At 43.6% G+C, this 22228-nt stretch overlaps 1 protein-coding gene across 2 annotated transcripts in view; it reads right to left on the bottom strand.

The window, feature by feature from the left end:
* Window positions 1-18429: 18429 nt before the first annotated feature.
* LOC132384506 (BMP and activin membrane-bound inhibitor homolog) overlaps window positions 18430-22228 on the bottom strand; it is a 64185-nt gene continuing 60386 nt past the window's right edge. For both annotated transcript variants that reach the window (XM_059955659.1, XM_059955658.1), the window contains exon 3: window positions 18430-19555. In XM_059955659.1, the coding sequence (XP_059811642.1) occupies window positions 19203-19555 (353 nt within the window). In that variant the 3' untranslated portion in view covers window positions 18430-19202. The remainder of the gene's footprint in view (window positions 19556-22228) is intronic.

Raw genomic sequence — 22228 nt, 5'->3', positions numbered from 1 at the left:
AGAGACAGAACACAAAAAAGGAATGTAAAAGCTACAAAATGCAAAGTTGTAGGGATAGCAAAGCAGTATTTTAGATGTATGACCATCAGCTGAATCAGCAATCCTGATACAGAGAAAGCAATTTACCTGTACAGTTCAATATTGAGTCCAAAAGTCTGTAACATGCCAAGAAGTCAGGGGAGTTGATGTTCCTCAAACTTATTATAAAAGTGCAGAAGCTAAAGACAGATAGGTCAGAGTGAGAATGAGATGGAGATTCAAAGTGGCAGGCAATAGGAAACTCAGGAATGCCTTTTGACTGACTGTAAGTGCTCCTCAAAACAGTCACCCAAAAAAGTGTTTTGCTTCTTCAGTTTAGAGAAGATCACATTGTGAGTGCTTAGTGCAGTGTACAAGATTGTGAGATGAATGACTGTTTCACCTCAAAGGACTGTTTTGCATTTTGGATGATGGGAGGGGAGGAGGTAAAAGGATGAGTGGTGCATGGAAAAGGGCCTTTGGTGAAGGTGGAAAAGCAGACCATGGAGCCACGATATGAACAAACACTTTGGAATGCTGAAGGTGTGTGTGTGTGGTGATAAAATCTCAAAGAAAGTGACAGAAATTGATCCATTTAAAGCAGAGACACCAGGGGAGAAACTGAGAACCATGAGGAAATCTACCTTTGCTCAGTCCAGGAGGTTAAAGAATGAGAGGAGAGGTACAGAAAAAGATATGATGCAGTCAGAGGCAATCAGTCAACCATGACAGAAAGGAAGCTAAGGTTCAATAAGAAGGAAAACCCCTCAAAGACATATGTATGGTAAATCTCATTATCAGAGCAAATGCAATGGGGACTAAGATAAGAACAGAAGAAAATTCTTATTGAAATGTATGGTCTTACAATTTCCCACATTAAACTCCATTTATCAAATTTTTGCCACTCACTCAACCTATATACTGTATATCTTATTGAAGAATTCCAATGTCCTCATCACAGTATGTCCTCCAACCTCATTTCATGGACATCTTACACTCTGCCTCCTCTATGTAATTAATGTAAATAGTAAGAGAACTGATCTTTGGGGAAGTCCAGTAGTTACAGGTATATCCTTCTAGCCTGAAAAAGAACTGTTCATTCTGACTCTTTTATATATGATAACCAATCTTCATCCCAATACATTTCTTCCACATCACAGGTGTTCATTTACTGCACCAGACCTTTATGTGGCAACTTTTAGGTGGTGCCTTCTGTAAGTCCACAATAAAAGTCTTCCTCTATTTGTTTTGCTTGTTACATTCATGAAAAATTCAAGCAAATTTGTCAAACAGCATTTACCTTTCATATATCATGTTGACTTGATTTGATTGCATTAAGCTTCTCTGAACAACTATCTATTTCTTCCTGGATTATGGACTTCTGCATTTTGCTTTCTGTTGTGCATTTAATATTTCAGTAATACTGAAGTAATATTGTAAATACTGTATATTGTTCGATTAATCATTCTTTATTTGTTTAAATAATTCAATAGAGGTTATGCTGCATATAAAAATATGTGAATGGTGTACATCATCATGCCACCACATCATAATTGCGTGCCTCACTTAAAGTAAAAATGAAGTAGGCATGCATTTGGTTGACTCTTAAATGCCCTCTGAAAGGATTTTATTACTATAATAGGTTTATTTTAAAGTAGCATCTGCATCTGCACCTGCTACCAGATAGCCATGGACTAGGTGCTGCAAGGCTGCCCATGCACTCAGTGTTACCTAGTGAAGATGACAAGGAACATCTCCAAAATCTCAAGACAGTGTTAAAAAGATTACAAGGTTATGGGCTCAGGGTATGACACAACAAGTGTGATTTTTTTGAACTAAGCATCACTTACTGTGTTCAGACCATTTAAGCACAAGTATTACACAAGTGTACTGAGAAAATTCAAGCAGTGATAGATGCCCCAGGATCAAAGGACATGTCATAGTTGTATTTCTTTTTAGGAATTGGCAATTATTGTAACAGGTTCCTGCCAAGCTTGGCTACTGTGCTTGAACTCCCCTTGAACTCATTACTACTGACCAGGAAGAAATGGCAATGGACAAAGCAATGTGAGATGCTTTCAAAAAGGTAAAGGAAACGGTGATGTCAGAGACTGTACTCACACATTATGATCCACATGATCCAGTGAAGCTTGTCTGTGACGCCTTGCCTTATGGTTTAGATGCAGTCATGTCACTTGTTATGAGTGATGGAAGTGGACCTTTGTATCACATTCCCTTACTGCTGCAGAGAAAAATTATGCATAGATTGACAGAAAGACCTTGAGTCTGGTTAGGGGTGCAAAACATTTCAACCAGTACCTGTATGAGAGAGAGTTTACCCTCATCACTGACCATCAACCACTGATGTCTATTTTCAATCCACAGAAGGGTGTTTCACTAACAGCCACAGAATGAATGCAGAGATGGGCTCTGTTTCTTGGACAACACAATTACAAGATTGAATTCAAGAGGACAACTAATCATGGAAATGCTGATGGATTGTCCTGCTTACCTGAAAAATGTACAAAAAAAGGACACTCCTCTTGTTGTATTCTCCCAAATGAAAATCGTAAGTTGCCCTTTTGCAGCAGAGATTATCCAAACAGAAACAAGAAAAAAAGTGACTCAAGTCTACATGGCAACCCAAAATGGCAGGAGTATGCAGCAGAAACTTTAGTTCCTCCATTTTTAACAGCACTGGAATGAACTTGCCCTTGATGAGAATTGCCTCATGTAGATATTGAGAGTTGTTGTACCATCCAAGCTGAGAGTTAAAGTGTTGGAGGAGCTACAGTACATGCCAGTCATCTAGGCATGGTCAAAATGATAGTGTTGGCTTGAAGCTTTGTCTGGTGGCCTAGGATAGATCAGCAGATGGAACAGCTTTACATTCACTGCTTGGTATGCTAACATGTCCAAAAGAAAGGTATTTAGAACTTTCAGAGCTGTCAGAAACACTTCCTGCAGTCCAGAGTCAACCCCTACAACCATCACAAAAAAGCCAGACCCTGAGACAGTTTCACAGCCACAAGTCTCACCTGCTAAGCAGAGTGACCCTCCCTGGTCCAGGAAAGATGTTATCTCACAAGAGTAAGAAATCTTCCACAGTGTTTTGTACAGTATACTGTGTATATATATAGTTGAGATGGATTCAATATTGAGTTAGAGTTTATAATTAAGCAGGGAGGAGTGTTGTGTATTAAATATTTCAGTAATATTGTGAACAACAGCTTCAACAGATGATAAGTAATTGGCCTATAGTTACCTGCTTTTCATTTTCCTCCTTGAACAACAGGGTCACATTTTACAGATTTTCAACTGGAATCCACCCTGAAATCAGTAAATTTTGAAAACATCAAAAATTTTGAAAAGCTTATTATCCCTGCAGTCCCTTCCTTTTAAAGACTTGGATGAAGGCCCTTAGCACTTGGTGACATGTCCTGATGAAGGGTCTTGGCCCGAAAATTCATAAGTTTATTTGTTTAATCTGCTCAGTTCCTCCAGTATATTGTGTGTGTTGCTCTGGATTTCCAGCATCTGCAGAATCTCCTGTGTTTATGTTAGCTTTTTCAATACCTCATCCCTTGTGATAGAAATTGTGATAATGTGGCGACCCACTTCCCAGTGCACTCGAACCGGCTCACAAAGTGGCGCACACTGGCATTGAGGCCGGTCCCAAAGAGGGCGCCAAGCCTGCTTCACCAGCAAGGGGAAAAGCCCACACGCGAGACGGGACTGTAAATACGCAGTATTCCTGCCCGGGGAGGGCGGGAACAGGAAGGCTTTAAAGCGAGGCCGCGAAGTTTGAATAAACCTCTTTCACAACTGCAGCTCACCGACTCTGTGTCGTTATTTCAGCGCTGCGTGTAGTACACCGCTACAATTGGAGACGCCGACGGCCCAGACAATATTTGGACCGGCGATGAACGATGCCACATCTGTTCATGCAGTTTTGTTAAAACTGCCAAGCTTCTGGACGCTGCGACCTCACCTACGGTTCCAGCAAGCAGAAGCCCAATTCCACATTCAGCAGATAACCTCGGATGACACACGTTACTACTACGTGGTGAGCTCCCTCGACCAGGAAACAGCCGCCCAGGTTGAGGAGTTCATACAGTCGCCCCCGGAGGATGGCAAATACACAGAATTCAAAGCCCTGTTCATAAGGACCTTTGGACTCGCAAGGTGCAAGCGAGCTGCCCGCTTACTGCACCTGGATGGTTTGGGAGACAGGCCACCGTCGGCTTTGATAAACGAGATGCTGTCCCTGGCCGGAGGACACAAGCCCTGCCTCATGTTTGACCAGGCATTCCTGGAGCAGCTGCCCGAGGACATACGTCTGCTGCTGTCCGACGTGGATTTCAGCGACCCCCAGAAGGTGGCGGCCCGGGCAGACGTGCTGTGGAAAGCCAAGAAGGAGAGTGGAGCGTCTGTTGCACAGATCACCAGGCCACACTCCCAGCAGCAGACCAGACCAGGCCCGGCCGCAGAGCCCGCTAACCCCAGAGGCAGGGGTGAGGAGACCAATGAACAATGGTGCTCCTACCACCAGCGGTGGGGCACAGAAGCCCGCCGCTGTAGCCCACCCTGCAAGTTCCTGGGAAACACCAGGGCCAGCTGTTGCTGATGGCTATGGTGGCTGGCCATCAGGATAGCCTCCTGTATGTCTGAGACAAGCAGTCTAAGAAAAGCAGTTGCTCTTTGGTCGACACCGGAGCCGAGGTCAACATCTTATCTCCGATGAGTTACGACACCCGCAACAGAGAACCGGGTCCAACTCTGAGGGCCGCGAACAGCAGTACAGTAAGGACCTACGGCACCCATACGGTGTGGCTACAGTTCGGTTCCGGCCGGTTCACGTGGGACTTCACACTGGCCGCCGTAGCCCAACCGCTTCTGGGTGCGGATTTTTTGCGAGCTCACAGCCTACTGGTCGACCTGCCAAGGAAGAGACTGGTCCACGCCGAGACCTTTCAAACATTCTCCCTGAGTGAAGCCCAGTTGCCGGCCCACACCTAGACTCCATCACGCTGTCCGACAACGACTTCACCAGAGTCCTGGCAGATTTCCCATCAGTTCTGGTGCTGCAGTTCACGGCAGCCATGCCCAGACATGGCATACAGCACCACATCCCGACACAAGGACCACCCCTCCACACCTGTGCTCGAAGGCTTCCCCCAGACAAGCTCCGACTGGCGAAGAAGTAGTTCAAGAGGATGGAGGAATTGGGGATCATACGACGGTCTGACAGCCCATGGGCCTCCCCTTGCACATGGTGCCCAAAGCAACAGGGGGCTGGAGACCATGCGGCGACTACCGCAGGCTGAACGAGGCTACAACACCGGACCGCTACCCTGTGCCGTACATTCAGGACTTTGCAGCAAACCTGCACGGCGCACAGATCTTCTTCAAGGTAGACCTTGTCCGGGGATATCATCAAATCCCGATGCATCTGGACGACGTCCCCAAAACGGCACTCATCACCCCTTTCGGCTTTTCGAGTTCCTCCACTTGCCATTTGGCCTAAAGAATGCCGCAGAGACATTTCAGCGGTTAATGGAAGCGGTGGGACGCGACCTGGACTTCGCTTTCATCTATTTGGACGACATCCTCATAGCCAGCAGCAGTCGTCAGGAGCATCTGTCCCACCTCCATCAACTCTACGTCCGACTGAGTGAAGACGGCCTAACAATCAACCCAGCCAAATGCCAGTTCGGGCTCGACACCATCGACTTCCTGGGCCACAGGATTACTAAAGACGGGGCAACGCTTCTGCCCGGCAAGGTAGACGCGGTCCGCCATTTCCCCCGACCCAATACAATCAAAGGCCTTCACGAATTCATGGGTATGATGAATTTTTACCACCGCTTCCACCCTTCAGCAGCCTGAATCATGTGCCCCCTGTTCGCCCTGATGTTGGTTAAGGGCAAGGACGTTACCTGGGACGAGGAGTCAGCCGCCGCTTTCATTAAAACCAAAGAAGCCTTGGCAAACGCCGCAATGCTAGTGCACCCCAGAACGGACGTCCCTACCACCCTCACAGTGGACGCATCCAACACAGCAGTCGGTGGAGTGCTGGAAGAACTCATCAAGGGTCGCTGGCAACTCCTGGCATTTTTCAGCAAACACCTACGACCAGCCGAGCTCAAATACAATGCTTTCGACCAGGAACTGTTGGTGCTATACCTGGCAATCCGGCATTTCAGGTACTTCTTAGAAGGTAGGCCCTTCACTGTGTTCATGGACCACAAACCTCCTACCTTTGCGTTCACGAAAGCATCCGACCCCTGGTCGTCCCGCCAGCAGTGACATCTGTCCTACATCTCCGAATACACAACTGATGTCCGGCATGTCTCAGGAAAGGACAATGTCATGGTGGACGCCCTCTCTCACCCTAACATCCTAGCCCTGTCCCAGGGGGTAGACTATGAAGCGCTGGCGGAGGCGGAGCAGGCAGACGAGGAGATCCCTAGTTACAGAACCGCAGTCTCCGGTTTGCAGCTCCAAGACCTCCCTGTAGGCCCGGGTGAGAGGACCCTACTCTGTGACGTCACCACCGGCCAACCCCGTCCCGTCATCCCGGCAGCCTGGCGGCGCCGCGTTTTCGACTCCATCAGGTCAACTTAGCGCACCCTTCCATCAGGACAACCATCTGATGGTAGCCAACAGGTTCGTTTGGCACAGACTCCGCAAGCAGGTCAGTGAATGGGCCAAAACATGCATGCACTGCCAAACAGCCAAGGTGCAGCGGCACACCAAAGCCCTGCCAACCAGCCACCCCACCCGCCAGCGTTTTGACCACATTCATGTGGATATCATGGGCCCCCTGCCAGTGTCGCTAGGAGCGCGGCACCTCCTGACTATCGTGGACCGGTTCACAAGATGGCCAGAGGCGATCCCGCTCACCAACACCACCTCCGAATACTGCGCCCGAGCACTGATTACAACCTGGGTATCTCGCTTTGGTGTACCGGCCCACATTACCTCCGACAGTTCACCTCCAGCCTGTGGTCTGCTATGGCCAGCCTTTTGGGGACACAGCTACACCACACAACTGCCTACCACCCACAGTTGAACGGACTAGTGGAGCGTTTCCACCGTCACCTGAAGTCGGCTCTCATGGCCCGCCTCAAAGGGCCTAACTGGGTGGACGAACTTCCCTGGGTTCTGCTCGGAATCCGCACAGAGCCCAAAGAGGATCTGCACACCTCGTCGGCTGAGTTGGTGTACGGCGCACCCCTGGTCGTTCCAGGAGAGTTCATACCAGCTCCAAGGGGGCAAGAAGAAGAACCCACAGCAGTCCTGGGCAGACTACACGAGAGGCTCGGAAACCTGGCCCCCATACCCTCTTCACAGCATGGGCAGAACCCGACCTGCATACCCAAAGACCTGCAAAACTGTAAGTTTGTTTTTGTACAACGGGGCGGACACCGGACACTGCTACAGCGGCCCTACGAGGGGCCGTTTACGGTGATCAGAAACAATGGGTCCACATTTGTGCTGGACATTGGGGGGAAAGAGGAGGTTTTCACGGTGGACCGACTCAAACCAGCCCATGTGGACTTGGCACAGTCGGTCGAGATTCAGGCACCGCGGCACAGAGGCAGACCTCCCAAACAGAGTCCGACCCAGACTGTGGACATTGGGGGGTGTATCGCCGGTTCTGGGGAGGGGGTTATGTGGTGACCCACTTCCCAGTGCATTCGAACCGGCTCACAAAATGGCGCGCGCCGTCATTGAGGACAGTCCCAAAGAAGGCTTCACCAGTAAGGGGAAAAGCCCGCGCGCGGGTCAGGACTGTGAATACACGCCCCCTACAGCATTCCCGCCCGGGGAGGGCAGGATCAGGAAGGCTTTAAAGCGAGGCCGCGAAGTTTGAATAAACCTCTTTCGCAACTGCAGCTCACCGACTCCGTGTCATTATTTCAGCGCTGCATGTAGCACACCGCTACAATAAGTTATTTGATGTTATGTAAACTTGTCTGTTTGTTATTTTGGGGGGGGGGTAATTGCAGTGTCCTCTAATGTAAAGATAGTTGCAAAATGTTGTTTTAAATTATCTGCCCTGGCAGAAATATTTAAAATGTCAGTATCCGCCAGTGAGGTGCTGGAGGATTGGAGGATATCTCATGTTATTCCATTGTTTAAAAAAGGCTCTAAAAGCAATCCAGGAAATTATATGCCAGTAAGTTTGACATCTGTAATAGGTAAATTATTGGAAGGAGTACTAAGAGATAGGGTCTACAAGTATTTGGACAGACAGGGACTTATTAGGGAGTGTAACATTCTCCTTCGCGTGTAACGAAACGCCGAATTAAACGTCAAGCTAAACCACAGTCAATATGAACCAGATCGCAGTAAGATTAACCATTTACTGTTCACTCTTCACATTAACATATGGTGAAAACTGTTGATAAAACAATACAAGATTGATACAGTATTTGTTCCTTCCTTAATATCACATTTCAATTGTAAATACCTGTAAAGGTGACTATAACAACATTACACTAAGGTGCAGTATACAGGGAGAGTTTACCTGCTCCATTGACTACTTTAAATACACTTCCATGCAAACTATCCGCAACTCTTTAACTAACGAAAGCATAAACATTATCGACCGTCGTTACTTCTAACAGGATCGGCATTAACATCTTAGTTCAACATATCAATTATCTATTAACTTACAGTGTTGCTCTCACTGTGATTTCTCATGCCTGCAAAACAACTTCTGCTCAGGTGTGCCTCGTGGTAAGCCCCCACCCTCGCGCTAATTTCAAACCGGTACTTTCCCACAAGACGCGGCGAAACCGGATGTGACGTCATCGCATGCCGATATATTTTACATGCAATGAATATACTTTAAACACTTCTAATTCTAACTAGAAAATACTATCGAATGAATTACTAAGCAAAAATATTATAAACTAAATAACTGTCGTAAAGACAGCACACTCCCCGCTTGACCTTCGTAAGGTCACAATGAGCAGAGTACAAAACTTAGTCTCTTAATCAGTCATTGGGTAGAAGTAGAATAACTTCTGTAACTGGCCTTTGGTAAATTTTCACATCGCCTTGGTCGGTAGTCTTCAATTCGATCTTCCTGACATGTCCATTCCCACTAGGGAATGTAGCGGTGATTCTGGCCGTTGGCCAGCTGTTTCGGGCGATTTGCTTGTCCCTGAGCAGGACTAAGTCTCCAACTCGAAGATTCCTGTGGGGTTCTGTCCACTTTTGTCTCTGTTGCAACAAAGGTAGATATTTTTGTCTCCAGCGAGGCCAGAACTGATTTGCCAGAGCCTGGACTTGTCTCAATTGCTTTGTGTACAAATCCTTGTCTGAGAAGTCTCCTGGTGGAGGAGGTGCTCCTGCCTTCTGTGTAAGGAGCATTGATGGCGAAAGTATGAAGGGGTTTTCTGGGTCAGAAGACACAGGTAGGAATGATTGTGCGTTTATAATGGCTGTGACCTCTGCCATTAGGGTGCACAGTACCTCGTGGGCCAATCGGGTGCGTTGCTGCTTCTCAGGTTTCCTTTTCCGGGTTTTCCGTAAAGACGTGAACCGTTTGACTGCCTGCTCTTTGTTATCTGGTGAGCGCTGGCGTGGTTCTCTGAAAGGCAATGGGGCAACCCCATTATTTGCTTCATCTCTGAAGACCTTGGTGTCTTTGGTTTTTAAAGAAATGGTATCTTGAGCTGATTGTGCAAGTTTGTTTCCGTGCTCGGTTTGAACGAAAACTGACTGACCTGGCGTCTCGTCGGTTACTTTACGCTTGGTAATGTCTTGTTGTGCTTCTTTAGGGTACACCTCAGTGAGGCAGATCTTGGAACAAGAACGGCTTGACTGAGTTTGACCGCAAACTTCTGTACAGTTCGAGCTGACAATTGTTGTCCTGGAGTGAACCTCTCCCTCCCCGCCGTCCTGTTGTGGGGGTGAAGGAGCGTTGTCGGTTCTTTCATTCTTGACTTCATCACGGAGCCGTGAGGGTAAATTTCCTTCCTCGTATGGATGTGATGCAATCGTGACTCTCTGAGGTTCCTCGTAGCTGGGGAAGTTATCGAATACGTATGGAGAGGGGAGACGAGCCTGCCTGTCTATTTGAGATTGTACATAGTCGCTTGTGCATTCCAGTCTGGTCCTTTCTAAAGTAGATCTTGCTTCGGTCAGATCACGCGACCCTTCAGGTTCTTCTATGTACCCTGCTTCCGCCATGGCAGCTTTTTCTTCTCTTTCTAGCTGCAGCACTTGCAACTCTGTCGATATTTTTGCCATTTCCAACTGGGTTTCGGCTTCTCGGGTGGCCCTTTCTTTCTGGATTTCGGCTTCTCTGGTGGCCTGTTTCATTTTCAAAACTGCTTCTTGTCTGGCGTAACGCAGTCGCACCTTGGCGGCTTCTGCCTTGGCTCTTGCCTGGGTGGACTTACTTGATGTCGGTTTACCGCCCTTGTCGCTGGGCGCCATCGACTTGATGCTGGATCGAGCTGACATTGCAGCACTTGAAGCACCTGATAATGTCGCTTTTTCACTGTAACGTTCTCCTTCGCGTGTAACGAAACGCTGAATTAAACGTCGAGCTAAACCACAGTCAATACGAACCAGATCGCAGTAAGATTAACCATTTACTGTTCACTCTTCACATTAACATATGGTGAAAACTGTTGATAAAACAATACAAGATTGATACAGTATTTGTTCCTTCCTTAATATCACATTTCAATTGTAAATACCTGTAAAGGTGACTATAACAACATTACACTAAGGTGCAGTATACAGGGAGAGTTTACCTGCTCCATTGACTACTTTAAATACACTTCCATGCAAACTATCCGCAACTCTTTAACTAACGAAAGCATAAACATTATCGACCGTCGTTACTTCTAACAGGATCGGCATTAACATCTTAGTTCAACATATCAATTATCTATTAACTTACAGCGTTGCTCTCACTGTGATTTCTCATGCCTGCAAAACAACTTCTGCTCAGGTGTGCCTCGTGGTAAGCCCCCACCCTCGCGCTAATTTCAAACCGGTACTTTCCCACAAGATGTGGCGAAACTGGATGTGACGACATCGCATGCCGATATATTTTACATGCAATGAATATACTTTAAACACTTCTAATTCTAACTAGAAAATACTATCGAATGAATTACTAAGCAAAAATATTATAAACTAAACAACTGTCGTAAAGACAGCACAGGGAGAGTCAACATGGCTTTGTGTGTGGTAGGTCATGTTTAACCAATCTATTAGAGTTTATTGAGGAAGTTACCAGGAAAGTAGATGAAGGGAAGGCAGTGGATGTTGTCTACATGGACTTCAGTAAGGCCTTTGACAAGGTCCCACATGAGAGGTTAGTTAGGAAGATTCAGTTGCTAGGTATACATGGTGAGGTAGTAAATTGGACTAGACATTGGCTCAATGGGAGAGGTCAGAGAGTGATAGTGGAGGATAGCTTCTTTGAGTGGAGGCCTGTGACTAGTGGTGTGCTAAAAAAAGACATGAGGTTGCTTTGGCAGTCAAGGTGAAGGATAATCCAAAGAGCTTCTACAGGTATATTAAGAGCAAAAGGATATTAAGGGATAAAATTGGTCCTCTTGAAGATTAGAGTGGTCAGCTATGTATGGAACCAAAAGAAATGGGGGAGATCTTAAATGTTTTTTTTTTGCGTCTGTATTTACTAAGGAAACTGGCATGGAGTCAGTGGAAATAGGGCAAACAATTAGTGAGGTCATGGAACCTATACAGATTAAAGAGGAGGAGGTGCTTGCTATCTTGAGGAAAATCAGAGTAGATAAATCCCCAGGACCTGACAGGGTATTCCCTCGGACCTTGAAGGAGACTAGTGTTATAATTGCAGGGGCCCTGGCTGATCTATTTAAAATGTTGGTATCTACAGGTGAGGTGCCGGAGGATTGGAGGATAACTCATGTTATTTAAGCTCATGTTGTTCCATTGTTTAAAAAAGGCTCATAAAATTAATCTGGGAAATTATAGGCCATTAAGTTTGATGTCAGTAGTAGGTAAATTATTGGACGGAGTACTAAGAGATAGGATCTACAAGTATTTAGATAGACAGGGACTTATTAGGGAGAGTCAACACGGCTTATTAGAGTTTTTTGAGGAGGTTACAAAGAAAGTGAATGAAGGGAAGGCAGTGGATGTTGTCTACATGGACTTCAGTAAGGCCTTTGACAAGGTCCCGCATGGGAGGTTAGTTAGGAAGATTCAGTCGCTAGGTATACATGGTGAGGTAGTAAATTGGATTAGACATTGGCTCAATAGAAGAAGCCGAAGAGTGGTAGTGGAGGATTGCTACTCTGATGGAGACCTGTGACTAGTGGTGTGCCACAGGGATCAGTGCTGGGTCCATCGTTATTTGTCATCTATATCAATGATCTGGATGATAATGTGGTAAATTGGATCAGCAAATTTGCTGATGATACAAAGATTGGAGGTGTAGTGGACAGTGAGGAAGGTTTTCAAAGCTTGCCGAGGGATTTGGACCAGTTGGAGGAATGGGCTGAAAAATGGCAGATGGAGTTTAATGCAGACAAGTGTGAGGTATTGCACGTCGGAAGGTCAAACCAAGGTAGAACATACAAGGTAAATGGTAGGACACTGAGGAGTGCAGTAGAACAGAGGGATCTGGGAATACTGATACAAAATTCCCTAAAAGTGGCATCACAGGTAGATAGGGTCGTTAGGAGAGCTTTTGATACATTGGCCTTTATAAATCAAAGTATTGAGTATAAGAGTTGGAATGTAATGGTGAGGTTGTATAAGACAGTGGTGAGTCCGAATTTGGAGTATTGTGTGCAGTTTTGGTCACCTAATTACAGGAAGGATATTAATCAGGTTGAAAGAGTGCAGGGAAGGTTTACAAGGATGTTGCCGGGACTTGAGAAACTGAGTTACAGAGAAAGGTTGAATAGGTTAGGACTTTATTCCCTGGAGCATAGGAGAATGAGGGGTGATTTGATAGAGGTGTATAAAATTATGATGGGTATAGATAGAGTGAATGCAAGCAGGCTTTTTCCACTGAGGCTAGGGGGAGAAAAAAAACAGAGGTCATCGGTTAAGGGTGAAGGGGGAAAAGTTTAAAGGGAACATTAGGGGGGGCTCCTTCACGCAGAGAGTGGTGGGAGTGTGGAATGAAATGCCAGTTGAAGTGGTGAATGTGGACTCACTTTAACATCTAAGAGAAACTTGGACAGGTACATGGATGAGAGGGGTTTGGAGGGATATGGCCCAGGTGCAGGTCAGTGGGACTAGGCAGAAAAATGGTTCAGCACAGCCAAGAAGGGCCAAAAGGCCTGTTTCTGTGCTGTAATGTTCTATGGTTCTAACCTCAGGGTATAAATTCAATGAGAATATTTGGACTCAGCAACAGCATATACGTAGGTTGTGTGAGTGGGTGAAAACTTGGCAGGTGGAGTTTATTGTAGAAAAAATGTGTGTGGTCATACACTTCAGTAACAGGAGTCTAAAGGCAGACTAAATGAAGTAAGTTTGCAGATGAGCAAAGCACAGAGGGAGTGAGGTGTTCTTGTGCATGTATAAGCAGGTAAATACAGCAAGTAGTCAGGATGGTTAATGGCATAATAGCCTTTATTTCAAGATGATTGGAGTTTAGAAGGAGAGATGTATGTTACGATTGTAAAAGAGTACTGGTGAAACCTCATCTAGAGAACTGTACAATTTTCAGTCCCCCTTTTAAGAAGTATATCAATATTACAGAAAGAGAGTCACTAGATTGACTCCTGGAATGAAAGGGTGGTCCTATTGTGGGTGGCTAAAGAAATTACATCAATATTGTCTGGAGCTTAGAAAAATAAGAGTCACATTATTGAAGTATAAAAAATCCTGAGAAGGCATGACAGGGTATATGTCAAGAGGTTTCCACCAGCTGGAAACCTTGAATCAGAGGACACACTAACAAGATAAGGGTGTGGAGGAACTTCTTCCTGTAAGTGTGAAGTTGTGGAAATTTCTACCCAGAGGAATGTAGAGGCTAAATCATCAAGGGGATTTAAAGAGGATACATTTTTGAAAAATCGTGGAATTTAGGGCTATGGGGGAACTGGCGCAAAAAAGATGAGGCCTTGGGGCAAAACAGATGTGATTTTATTGTTTGGGAAAGTAAGCTTGAGGGACCTTTTCATGCTCTAATTTTCTTAATTTCTTATGTTCAAAAGAGCATTAATATCAGGCAATTTTTACACACAATGCAAAATTTCACTCAGCTGCTGAAAGCAAATACAATTTAAAAAAAATCCACTGTTAGTGGTCAAATAACAGATGTTTCCTAAATATGGGAAATGTTTTCACTGTCGCACACCTTATGTTTATTTAGAGATACTTTCCAATACACTCTCAGGTTGTGGGTACTTTTTGGAAATACACAAAAGTGAGCCCCTTGAGCCTGTTCTGCCATATCCTGTTAGATCGTGTCCATATCATACCTGAAATCTATCTAATCACATGGGATCTACAATCCTCAGTTCTGCACTTTTAATTAATTAGCCTGAATGGGTTTTTAGGGAAGGAGTCACAGACGACCACTGTGTTTGTGTTAAACAGCGCTTTCTGATATTGCTGCCAATTTCTAGCTCATATTTTAAGGTTTCGCTCCTCAGACCTTCACCAAGGTCACGCAGACACCTTACACTCCGTCCCCTCCTTCAGGTCAATTATATAAACTGTAAATAACAGAGGGCTGATCCTTGGGGCAGTCCACTAGTTATATTGCTCCAGCCTAGTAAAGACCCAAGGAATATAAAACATAAAAATTGAGATATTATGTTACAACTTTACAAAAGAGTGGTGCAGACAGCCCAGCGCTGCTGTACTTGTGAATTTCCCATGATTCAGGATATTTACAAGGACAGGTGTGTAAACAGGGCCCATAGGATCATTGGGAACCCAAGCCATCCCAACCACAATCTATTCCAGCATAAAAGCCAGGATCAACAGGCTCCAGGACAGCTTCTTCCACCAGGCCATCAGACTGATGAACTCACACTGATTTGAATGTACTCTATGTTACAATGACTGTTCTATTTATTATAAGTTACTATGATTGCCCATTGAACATTTAGATAGAGTTGTAACATAAAGATTTTTACTCCTCATATATGTGAAGGATTTAAGAAATAAAGTCAATTCAATTCAAAACCCTGGCTAGATTGCACTTGGAATATTCTGTACAGTTATAATCACTACACTACAGGAAGGATATGGTTGTACTGGACAGAGTGCAGAGGAGATTCACCAGGATGTGGCCTAGATTAAAGGACTGCAGTTATGGGCAGAGATTGACTAGGCTGTTTCTTAGGATGAAGGATACTGAGGGGTGACCTGATAGACCATTATAAAATTCTAATAGTCATATATAGATAAGGTAGAAAATCTAAGTGGGGAGAAAATTCAAACATCAGGGTTGTAGAGGGACTTAGGAGTCCTTGTGGAAGGCCAACAGAAGGTTAATTTATAGGTTAATTCTGTGATAAAGAATGCAAATGCAATGTGGGCATTTATTTCAAGGGGAATAGAATAGATGAGGAGATTATAAAACACTAGTCAGGCAGCACTTGGAATATTGTCAACAGTTTTGGGCCCTGTATCTCAGAAAGGATGTGTTGTCATTGGAGAGAGTCCAGAAGAGGTTCATGAGGATGATTCTGGGAATAAAGGGGTTAACATATGAGGAGCTTTTGGCAGCTTTGGGCCTGTACTCACTGGAATTTAATAGATTGCAAGGAATCTCATTGAAACCTACTGAATGTTGAAAGGACTAGAAAAGGTGGATGTGGAGAGGATGTTTCCTATGGTGGGGGGGGGGGTATCCAAAACTAGAGGGCACAGCCTCAAAATTGAGGTGCAACATTTTAGAACAGATATAACCATATAACAATTACAGCACGGAAACAGGCCATCTCAGCCCTCTCACCTAGTCCCACTGACCTGCACTCAGCCCATAACCTTCCATTCCTTTCCTGTTCATATACCTATCCAATTTTTCTTTAAATGACAATATTGAACCTGCCTCTATCACTTCTACTGGAAGCTCATTCCACACAGCCACCACTCTCTGAGTAAAGAGGTTCCACCTCATGTTACCCCTAAACTTTTGCCCCTTAACTCTCAACTCATGTCCTCTTGTTTGAATCTTCCCTACTCTCAATGGAAAAAGTCTATTCATGTCATCTCTATCTATCCCCGTCATAATTTTAAATACCTCTATCAAGTACCCCCTCAACCTTCTACGCTCCAAAGAATAAAGACCTAACTTGTTCAACCTTTCTCTGTAACTTAGGTGCTGAAACCCAGGTAACATTCTAGTAAATCTCCTCTGTACGCTCTCTCTATTTTGTTGACATCTTTACTATAATTCGGTGACCAGAACTGTACACAATACTTCAAATTTGGCCTCACTAATGCCTTGTACAATCTTAACATTACATCCCAACTCTTATACTCAATGCTCTGATTTATAAAGGCCAACATACCAAAAGCTTTCTTCACCACCCTATTCACATGAGATTCCACCATCAGGGAACTATGCACCATTATTCCTAGATCACTCTGTTCTACTGCATTCCTCAATGCCCTACCATTTACCATGCATGTCTTATTTTGATTAGTCCTACCAAAATTTTTGCACCTCACACTTGTCAGCATTAAACTCCAAAATTTAAGGAGGAATTTTTTTTTTAGCCAGAGAGTAGTGAATCTGTGGAATGCTCTGCCACAGACTCAGTGGAGGCCAAGTCTGTGGGTACATTTAAGGCAGAAGTTGATAGTTTCATGATCAACCAGGGCTTCAAAGGATATGGCGAGAAGGCAGGTTTGAGTAGAATCTGGAATCGGCCATGACAAAATGGTAGAGCAGAGTCGATGGGTTGAATGGCCTACTCCTATGTCTTAAGGTCTTGTGTGTCTGGGTATAACCTCTCTTAAATATTTCCACACTAATTGGGTGTCACTGCAGTGTAGCGATTAGCGTAACACTTTACAGAGCAGGTGACCGGGTTCAATTCCCATTGCTATCTGTAAGGAGTTTGTATGTTCTCCCTATGACCGTGTGGGTTTCCTGTGGGCGTGCTGGTTTCCTCCCGCATTCCATAGACCTACGAGTTAGTAGGTTAATTGGTCACATGGGTGTAACTGGGTGGCACGGTCTCATTGGGCCGGAAAGGCCTGTTACTGTGCTGTATCTCTAAATAAATAGCCAGAATTTTTATCCCAGGGCAAGGATATCAAAACAGCTGAGAGGAAAGAATTTTAAAAAGGGGCTTTTTTTTTTTACACAGAGTTTGGATGATATCTGGAATTTTCTGCCAGAGGAAGTGGTGGAATCAGATGCAATTACTATATTTAAGAGGCATTTAGACACCTTGACAAGGCACAGAAAGGTGCATTCTTATGGAAGACAATGGGATCAATGCAGATGGGCAAAGAAGTCAGCATGGACATGGTGGGCCAGATTCTATGCTCTATGACCAGCTCTTATTTCCAGACCAATTACATGAAAATCACATTGAAACTCCACTTAAAAAGTCAAGTCCTGAAGGGCACTAAGACATTCAAAATGGCAAATTTTCCACACTTATTTTCCTAGAGTTGTACAAAGGAGTATTTAGTCATATTTTAGTAAGAACTCAGTTCATTCAGTATTTTAGTCAACAATAACACAGAGTTTTGATTTTGTCCAAAGCTGTTAGGTATATATAACGTGATCCAACTTTTTCCTCCCCTTCAACTGACCCCTTCTGATCTTCCACAGATTTTCTCTATCATGTCCAATCTTAACAATGATGTATGATTTGGGGGGAAATGTCTTTGTGGGAGATTTCTCATTTAAGCTTCACTTTGACAAATGATGCTTCGGTCTTTTAAGAAACTCTTAGATAGATACATGAAGCTTAGAAAAATAGGGAAATTCTAAGCAGTTTCTAGAGTAGGTTACACAATTGTCATGACATTGTGGGCCGAAGGGCCTGTAATGTGCTGTAGATTTCTATGTTTCAATGTAATACTACTACCTGAAGTTTCACACAATTAAATGTGTTTAATGCCCCTTTTTTTGACTAGGACAATCTCAGGCCTAGCAGATTTTCAATTCAGGGATCAAATCTTGAATAAACCTCAAAATAAAAGGTAAAAGGGTGTCATGGATATAATTTCACTGGTAGACTGAAGAATTGTATGAGGAGAAAAAAAACAGACTTATTGATATCCTAGTGGGCATGACCGAACCACACAAATTTACACTTAACTTGTCATTAAACTGGAAATCTCGCATGTCAGGGCCCAGAAACATTTCCCATGAATGAGGACACTGATGCACAGGTGTTGTAAAGATTAATGGTTAAAATTAGAGCCCAGGTAAACAGTTTAAGAAGAGCATAGAGAGCTTTATTTTGTATCAGCTCTAAAATCATTATTTTCCAAATAGCTGGATGATATAAAATTATCTAGACAAACCTCCGCCTGTTTTATCCTGACACTTCCTATGCCTACATGCAATTTCACAATTATATTTCATCCTGTTGGTTGATATTGTCCTTTGATGGCATTGCCACATCAGCTCGTTCTGTTCTCCAGAGCATCTATGAGGCATAGTTCTTCAGTACTTCATGACATTTAAATTCCAAGAGTGAGGTGAAGGTTACCACACAGGCAGAAAACATCATATAGCTTCAGATAAAAGTACCAAAATAGCACTATTTGTAGTGTATTATCAAAATTGTAATTAGATTTTATGCTACAATACAATTATCATTCAGCATGTGTTTATCTGTAAATAAGCCCGACATGCACATCCCTCAGTATAGAAATATTAGTTCAGCAGGGTCTCATTGGAGCCTACATCAAAGAAAAGCATTGCATTCTACACCCCACCAAGGATTCATACAAATTAAACAGTGCCAAGTAATACCATGCCAGGTACCAAAAGCAACAGAAATTGGCACCAAAACAAATCATAAACTACAGTGTTGCCAGTTATTTCATTATTAATCATTACTACACTTTAATTAAAATAAGAGTTAAGTTTTTAACTCGCATGGCTAATTGGGATTTACCACAGAAATTAATGGTTAAGTAGGAATGCCCATAATCACACTATTGTTGGCTTCTTGTGCCCACTGTAAACATCCCAAGGAAAAAGTGAGCCAAGCTTCTCAGTAAGGATCGAAATGTTGTTGCTGATTATGCACCATACAGCAGTTTTCATGGTCTCTGGCAATTGTCACTGTGGACTCAAAGTCCAAGTTGCCCACCAGGACTTTTTCTGAGGGAGGCTCCTGGAAGCTGTAGTGTAGCCGTGAGATCATCTGCTCGTGTTGCCGCTGTAGCCGCTCATTCTCGCTGCGCAGCATGCGGAGGGCGAGCACCACCAACAGCACCAGGATGAATGCGCCTGCAATGCACACAGCTATGACCGCTGCCCTAAACCAGATCTCCTTGGTATTGGCTTTCTGCTGGTAGGCCAGGTTCATGTTCCCTGAGTTCCGCTGCTTCTTGGCTCCTTGATCTGAAATCAGATAAAGATTCGTTGTTAACCATAGACTATAACATGAGATTACCTCTTTCCAAGGATTTAGATGATGGAATTAGCTGTCACAGAGATTATATTTCATAACATTTGTAAAAGGTTTCTAAATGTACTATGTTACTGCAAAAAATGCTGATTTTCTTGGCATTTATACCCTGTGCATGCACACCTATGACATCAATAAGAATGGAGCTCTACAATCTGCTGTATCTCTCAAAAAGCATTTAGACTAAATTTTGACACCTTATATATCAGGGCATATTTGTGCTTTCATTGTTTGCATTGTAATCCGAGCGCGTGAAAGACCATGGTTGAGAAAATAAAACTGCCTGATTTGCATGCCATGTAATTCAAAAAATTCCCAAGCTTTTTGCGTTTCTTCATCATACCAGTCCTATATGATTTTCCTTTGTGTGGAGACTTCTGTGGTTTAATTTCACTTCTGTGGTTTAATTTTGAGTATGTACTCAAAATTGAAGCACATATCATCGATTATAATACCATTAAGTCCGTTGCTAATTTTCTGCATCCAATCAAGGCTGGAGTCTATTTTCTCCAACTGCTCATGGATCAATCTACTGGCATAAGAGACCAATTATATGACTCTCCCCTGGAGTGTAAAAGTTGTGAGAATCTCCTTGGGTCTCAATGGTCAAAATAATAAGTGGTCTGTCAAGAACAATGCATGCTCATGACTCATATTCTTGTGTCAGCATGACACAACATTCCATAAACACAAGAGATCCTGGAGATGCTAGAAATCTGGAATGCTAGAAACATCGACTGTTTTTTCCCTATCATAGATGCTGCCTGACTTGTTGAGTTCCTCCTGCATTTTCTGTGTGTAACACACATTGTCGATGTAAAATGGTTGGTGTGTTGATTCCTTCAGATTTATCTTGAGCTCCTAGGTAGCATTGCTCAAAGCAATAGTTAACACAATGCACAACTCTTGACATGTATTCTCTTACGCTACAATTTATGAAGCTATTGTAGAATTCCTGATACATATTTTGAATGCCAAATATGAATCATAAATGCATTTCATAACATTTATTACTTAATGGAGTATGACACAGCTAATTTCCCTAATAATAGTAGTTTCTAATCTGTCTCTGAAAGGAGAATAGGTATTTACCATACACATGTATACATTCATTTTATGTGCTATTTGTAAACAAGTGTTTTCCCACCAATTCACCAAGTGATGTTCCTACACAGTAGTATCATGTACTTGGAGGACAGGAAGCAAACACCAAGCACTCAGAGCAGAATAACTTGTACTTGATCAGCATACCTCAACCCCTCTACTCCACGTTTCCCCCTGGCCAACAAAGTGCTAATATTCACTTCTTACCACTGACACTCAAATCAGTAACTCAAGCCAATAAGAATAGCTATACACATGAATAGGTCTGTAATATTCCTTGTTGATAAACTAAACCATTATTAATCTTTCTGATCTAATCTCTCTATTTTATATTTCTTTCTATCTGTTTCTCTTTGTCTCTTAATGTTCCAATGATCAACTTGGATTCCCTGATATCTGGAGATTTTGCTATAACCAAGAGAGCTTTGGTAACCTAGCTAGCCGTACTTATTTCAGGGCTCCTCAGTTAAAAATGATGTTCACTGATGCAAAATCCAGAAATGACGTAATTCGTGAGGGACAGGAGCACAGATAATAAAAACATGGATTTCCATTGAGGCTGGGGAGAAGAAAACCAGAGGACATGGGTTAAGGGTGAAGGGGGGAAAGTTTAAAGGGAACATTAGAGGAGGCTTCTTCACACAGAGAGTGGAATGAGCTGCCAGATGAAGTGGTTAAATGCAGGCTCACGTTTAATATTTAAGAAAAACTCTAATTCATCTAGTTACATGGATGAGAGGTGTATGGAGGGATATGGTCCAGGTGCAGGTCAGTGGGACTAGGCAGAAAAATGGTTCGGCACAGCCAAGAAAGGCCAAGAACACTATTCTGTGCTGTAATGTTCTATGGTTCTATGGATAACACTAAGGCCTTCTCATGTGTAAAAATACTATATCAGTGGCCTTGTCCTGTTTCTCAATCACACCTTTGGCTTAAACATCCTTTGGAGATGGTAATGGGTGTGTGCCTTACAGAGTATCTTGTCCCCACAAAAAGAAGCCTCTCATGTCAGTAACGTGGCATATGAAACAATGGCTGATATTACTTCAAAATTTGTACCACATGGCTATTTGTACTGTATTACAACAATGTTTAGAGTGCTGTGTTCTAGAGTGTCTCTGCCTCTGTGAAGAAGTTGTCTGCTTGTGTGATAAAGGGTACACAGTAGATATGAAAAATACTTTTGTTTGTTCAAATAACCAGCTATCCTTCAGCAATATCAGTGAGCAAACAAGGTTACGGGGGTCACTAATTAAAACAAATTTAGTTTTGATTTCTGGCCCGATAAATTGGCTAATCTTTCCTTTGAAACCACAAAGGAGAAATTACAATTGGGCTTGCTAAAGGAAGCTACACCTGGTGAAGATTTCAGCCAAATATCCTGCTCCTGATCTCCTGCAAAGTAAGTTGGATCTGGTCAGAGTTTGCTGTGATTTCTTCCACATCCTCCAGTACACTTGTCAGCCAGTATGAATTGCCTAGGTTCACAAACAATGATTGCC

Source organism: Hypanus sabinus, chromosome X1 (genome assembly GCF_030144855.1).
Source record: "Hypanus sabinus isolate sHypSab1 chromosome X1, sHypSab1.hap1, whole genome shotgun sequence".
NCBI lineage: Eukaryota > Metazoa > Chordata > Chondrichthyes > Myliobatiformes > Dasyatidae > Hypanus > Hypanus sabinus.
The sequence above is the reverse complement of the archived record's forward strand: the minus strand, read 5'-3'. Positions and strand labels throughout refer to the sequence as shown.